This window comes from Lucilia cuprina, chromosome 3 (assembly GCF_022045245.1).
Source record: "Lucilia cuprina isolate Lc7/37 chromosome 3, ASM2204524v1, whole genome shotgun sequence".
In the NCBI taxonomy this organism is placed as follows: domain Eukaryota; kingdom Metazoa; phylum Arthropoda; class Insecta; order Diptera; family Calliphoridae; genus Lucilia; species Lucilia cuprina.
Window position 1 is genome coordinate 46,385,164 of NC_060951.1, and position 6,000 is coordinate 46,391,163.

The 6,000-nt window shown below is 23.4% G+C and overlaps 1 protein-coding gene across 2 annotated transcripts in view; it reads right to left on the reverse strand.

The window, feature by feature from the left end:
* LOC111679282 (protein sprint) overlaps positions 1-6,000 on the reverse strand; it is a 290,124-nt gene that overhangs the window by 225,672 nt on the left and 58,452 nt on the right. The window contains exon 1 of one of the 2 annotated variants that reach the window (XM_023440822.2): positions 4,641-5,546. The exons of the other annotated variant lie outside the window; for it this stretch is intronic. Within the exon in view, the coding sequence (XP_023296590.2) occupies positions 4,641-4,670 (30 nt within the window). The 5' untranslated portion in view covers positions 4,671-5,546. Of the gene's footprint in view, positions 1-4,640; positions 5,547-6,000 lie in introns of those variants that run through there. 2 annotated transcript variants of the gene reach the window in all.

Here is a 6,000-nt window from a genome sequence, read left to right on the forward strand (position 1 = left end):
TTGAACCTTAAAGAACTAATGAAAATTTTAAAGGATCATTTGATCTTTAAATATTGTCCTCGACGATCATTTGAGGACAATATTCGATCTTCCATAATTGTTGCAGGAAATTTCAAAGATGGAAATTCCATCAACAATCATTTGATTGTAGAAATGTTTTTAAAAATTTTCTTAAAAAAATTATTAAAAATCATAAAAAAATTTTTGAAGAACAATTGATCTTCGAATATGTTTTGTGGAAAATTATGGAAAGATTTGATCTTAATTTTTTTTCTCATATATTTTTTAAAGAAAAATATCAATGATCCTTGGACCATGAAAAACTTACTAGAGAAAAATTGTAATTTGATCTTCAGAAAATAAAAAAAATCAAAGATTATCGAAGATCACTCGATCTTTGAAATTTGTTAAAAGAAAATACTCGAAGATTAACCACCCTTTTAAAATTTTCTGCATAAAATTTCTTTGGATGTGATCTTGCATAATTTTTACTGAAAGAACTTCGATCAAAGATCATTTGTTTTTGGAAAATAGTTAAAAGATTTTCCAAAGAAAATAATTAAAGATCATTCAAAATAATTATTTAACATATGATCTTCGAAAATATTTAGAGGAAAATCTGTCGATCATCAGATTTTTTTCTAAAATAATTTCTAAAGAAAAATATCACTGATCTTACGATCGTCGAACACTTTCTTTTAAGAAAAATATCATTTGAACATCAAAAACCTTTCTATGAAATTTTTATTTTCAGAAAATATAAAAAAATTGCCGAAGATCATCCGATCTTTAGATATGATTCGATCTTCCATAATTTTTACTGAAAATTTTAATGAAAGAAATTCAATCGAAATTCATTTGTTCTTGGAAATTATTTAAAGATATTCTAAAGAAAATAATTAAAGATCATTCAATCGTTCAAAATTTTCTAAAGATAATTATTCAACATACGATCTTTGAAAATATTTTGAGGAAAATCTCTCTTTTTTTTCCTTATATAATTTCTAAAGAAACATATTAAAGTTCATTCGATCATCGAACACTTTCTTCTAAGGAAAATATCAAAGATCATTTTACCTTCAAAAATCAAAGGAGATCAATCACCCTTTGAATATATTCTAAAGAAAATTTCATCGAATATGATTCCATCTTAAATAAATTTTACAGAAAATTTTAATCTTCGAAAATATTTTGAGGAAAATCATTCGATCTTCAAAATTCTTTTCAAAGATAATTTCCAAGGAAAAATATCAAAGATCATCGAACAATTTCTATAGAAAATAATGATTTGATCTTAAGAAAATATAAAAAATAATCAAAAGTATTGTCGATTTTTGAAAATTAAAAAAAAATAATAACAGATCATCAAACCTTTAAATATTTTTTGAATAAAATTAGTTTGAAGGTGATTTGATCTTCAATAAATTTTAAAAATAATAGAAATTTTGATCAAAATTTCGATCCTTTAAAAAAATTTATAAAAAACATTCGATATTATAGAAAATCATGATTTGATCGTAAAAACCAAAAAAAAAAGCAACGAAGATTATCGAAGATTATTCGATCATTGAAAATTTTCCTAAAGAAATAATCGAAGATCTTCTGAAGAAAAAATCGTTTAAAAATAATTCGTTCTTTAAAAATTCAAACAAAAAGTTTTTGTTAAGAAAATGATTGAAAATCATTTAATCCTTCAATTTAATGATAGAGAATCATTTAATTCTAATGAAAATTTTTGAAGATTATTCGATTTTCGAACATTTTTAAGGAAAATGATAGATGATAATGAAAATATGATCGGTTTTTGAAATTTTTTCAAATAAAATAGTCAAAGAACATTTATGTGTTTAAATTTTCTAAAGAAAATATAGAAATATTTTAAAGAATATAATCGAAGTTAATTGGATCATTGAAAATGTTTTAAGGATAACATTTAATCTTTCAAAATTGTCTTAAAAAATGCGACAAGATCATTAGTTCTTCAAAGTTATCGATGATTTAAGGCCCTCTTATTGAAAAAAACGTTGACCATCTCTTCAATTATATATTTCTAATAATTTGGTAAAAGTCAACTTTATTTTCTATAAACTCTAACTAAATAAAATCTGAAAAAAATACAACAACTTGGACAAAAAATTATAATGTATCATTTTTATATTACATAGCAAAAAAAATCTAAAAATATGAGAAAAAAAGCGAACAACTTTTTTTTGCTATAAAACAGCTGCTGGTTACAGACCAGATACACAGTTAATATTGCATTAAAAAGACACCCAGCAAAAAAAAAAAACAGCAACCACAAGCCCCAACTCTATACCAACTGTAAAAAAATTGTGCAAAAAAATATATATCTTAAAAATAAAGTAGAAAAAAGTGTAGAGGCTCCCACGCCTTGTGCTAATTTTACAGTGTACTTTTATAAAGGCGTTTAATGCTAAATTTGAAGGCAGTGACATAATAACATAAACATGATCACGAAATGATATCTTTGACGATGTTTTTTCTATTCTTTTCGGTTTTCTTCTCATTGATTTATTGTGGCACAACATTGAAGACAAATCGAAAAACTACGGCTACGACATTAAAACAAAATGATTAAGAACGTTATTTTGTTGCAGTGGCCAAAATGACAAAATGTTGACGTTTTTCTAAATCGAGGAGGGCAGAGACTTGGGTAAGGCCCTATATTCACTAAAAAAAATTATAAACATGTGTTGTTGATTAACTTACTTATGTTCTTTAAATAATTATGCAATTGTCAATAAATTTACTACTTTCTTTAAAAAATTTACAAATTACGAAAATTTTTGAAGATTATTCAAATATTTCCTTAAGAAAATTACTAAGATCAATCGATCTTACAAAATTTTTCAAAAAAATATGCTTAAAGATCTTTTGATCTTCAATATTTTTTAAAAAAAGCTTAAGATTTTTGAAAATTGTTTGAATATCAGTTGATATGCAAACGTTTTGTAAAAAAATGTTATTGAAGATCATTGATCTTCAAAAATGTTCTTAAAAAATTGCTTAAAGATCATTCGGACTTTATTTGAAATTTTTTTTAAATATGATTAATGATCATTCAATATTTCGAAATTTTTAAAATAAAGTAATTGAAGATCAATCTTTTAAATTTTTTCAATGATTTTCAACATTTTTCTAATGCAAATTATTGAATGCATTTAATATTTGAAAATGTTTTTCAAATTTTTTTAAATATTAAAAATAATTTAAAATCATTTGATCTTTGAAAAATTTCTAAAGAAAGATGATCGAAGATCATTCAATCATTTAAAGATAATTCGATTATTTAAAGATTTTTAGATCAATTAAAGATTATTTAGAGATTAGTCGATCATATAAAGATCATACAATCTTCAAAATTTTATAAATAAAATTATTGAAAAATCGATCTTCGATCATTTTTAATTGAAAATAATCGAAGATCATTCTCTCATTTGAAGATATTTCTATCGTTTGCAGATCATTTTATCACTTTAAGATCATTTGATATTCTAAATTTTTGAAATAAAACTATCGCAAATCATTTAAAGATCACTGGATCTTCAATTATTTTCTAAAAAAGAAGGAAAATGTTCAACTTTCTTTGAAAGTTTTGTAAATAAATTTCTTTTGAGAATCCTTCGTTTTTAAAATAAAACTTTTAAAAAGCATTTGTTCTTAAAAAACTTTTTAAAGAAAATAATTGAAAATCTTTCATAATTTCTAAAGCAAAAGATTGAAGATCATGACAGTAGTAATTTTACAAAAATTTCTTGAAATTCTTGAAGAATATTTATAAAAAACTTTCAATACTGGAGATATTTGGTTAAAAATTTTCAAGTTTAGAGAACTTAAACAGAAAATGTTTAAAAAATATTCCAAGAAAATTCTCCACACTGAAGAAATCTAGTCGAAAATCTTCAAGATTGAAAACTTTTAATCTGAAAAAAGAATTTTCGAAGTATGATAATGTCTAGCAAGTTTTAGAAACTGAAGAATTTTTTATAGAAAATTTTAGGTTTAATATCGAATATTCGAGAATAAAGAACTTTTATAGGAAATTCTCAAAAATGTAGAAAATTTGCATAAGATTCCTAAAATAGGAGAAAAATTCTCCGGAGATTGGAATATTTTCAGAACAGAAGAATTATTCATTAAAATTAGAAATAACTTTAGAAAATACCTGAGTTTGAAATAATTATTAATCAAAATTTTTGCGAAACTGTAAAAAATATCTCGGTAGACAAGATTTTTTGAGACTGACGAATTATTTATAGAAAATTTATTATTTCTGTAAAGAAAATTCCTAAGTTTAAAGAACTTTTATAAAAAATTTAGAAAATATTTAAACTTTTAACTTAAATTGACTTTTAGATTAAATTTAATAAATTATATTTTTATACAAATTCTTGAGATTGAATTCTACAGAAAATAATTTTTATAAAAAATTCTCAAAACTTGAAAAATTTAAAGAGTTTTGCTAAAAAATTTTATACTTAATATTATCTTGAATTATATTTTTTGTTTTTATAAAAAGTTGATTTAATTGTGAATCCTTTACTTCAGTAAAATCTTAAGTACTAAAACAAATTTAAAATATTTTGATTAAAAACTAAATTTTTTTTTATTCAACATACCGCTATAGCATCCATAACAGCATTCACCATTTTGTGGCCGTTTCTTGGTTAAATGTTGAAAATTTCCAGAAATTTATGTTTCTTTTTAAAATATTTTTCTAATTTCACTTTTCTTTAGCGAAAATCCAACAACCAAGACGAAAGTGAAAAAAATGAATAGTGTGATTTTAGTTAGCACCACTTGTCGACAACAACAATTCCAAAAAAAAACTTAAAAATAGTATTAATAATGACCAGATGATATCTTGTTGACATTTAATTTAGCCACCGTTTAATTTTTTTCGAATGTTCATTCCCCATACACATTCACTTTATGTCGTCTACATTACAGCAATGCTAATAATTGTACTTGTTGTATGTTGTATTTTAAGTACTTGTACAACATACATCATCAGCAACATACATACATGGGTGTTATGGATGGAAAGATGAATGGAGTTGGTTGGTGAATATTTTCCGGCTACTGTCAGTTTTAATACAAGTTAATCCATAAAAATGATTGAATTTCACATTCAAATAAGCTGATGTGAAACAAGCTGGTTGTTGTTTTCTTCTTAACTTTTTTCTGATTTTTTTGCTGTTCGTCTTTTTTCAATTCCAAGGATTAATGTTTGGGAATCTGTCCGTTTTCTGTTGTTGTTTTTTAAGGTGTATGTTTTTGTGTGCTTGCGATGGTTTCTTTTTTTATGATTTAAAGATTACAAATTGAAATCATTTTTCTTACATTTTTTTTTTATTTCTTGTATCCGTAGTGAAATGTTGGTTTGTTTTACACAATCTCTTCTATAACTTTCATTTCAATTTGTTTTTATTTTTTTTTTTTTTGCATTTCATTTATTTCAATTTTGCATCTTTTCACAAGGATTTATTTCAATTTTCACTTGATGTTGTTTTTGTTGCTTTTTTCTATTTTATAATTGAATAATCATTTGGATTTGTTTTAATAATTATTTACACTGAATTATATTTTAATTGATTTTCTGTCATAAATTTTACTTTCATTTTGTATTCAGTTTATGGACAATTTATTTTTATTTAATTTTTTTATATTTAAATTTATCACAATTTTATTAAAATCACATTTGGTTTTATTTATTAAAATCTTGTTACCACTATAATTAAAAAAAATAAATTTATTTTTAATAAATATTTATTCAACTGGAAGTTCTTTGAACAGTTTTTATCTTCAAATATTCAAGTCATTTGCTAGAACTGAACTCGAACTAAACTAGCACTAACTAGAACTAAACTAGAACTGAACTAGAACTGAACTAGAACTGAACTAGAACTGAACTAGAACTGAACTAGAACTGAACTAGAACTGAACTAGAACTGAACAAGAACTGAACTAGAACTGAAC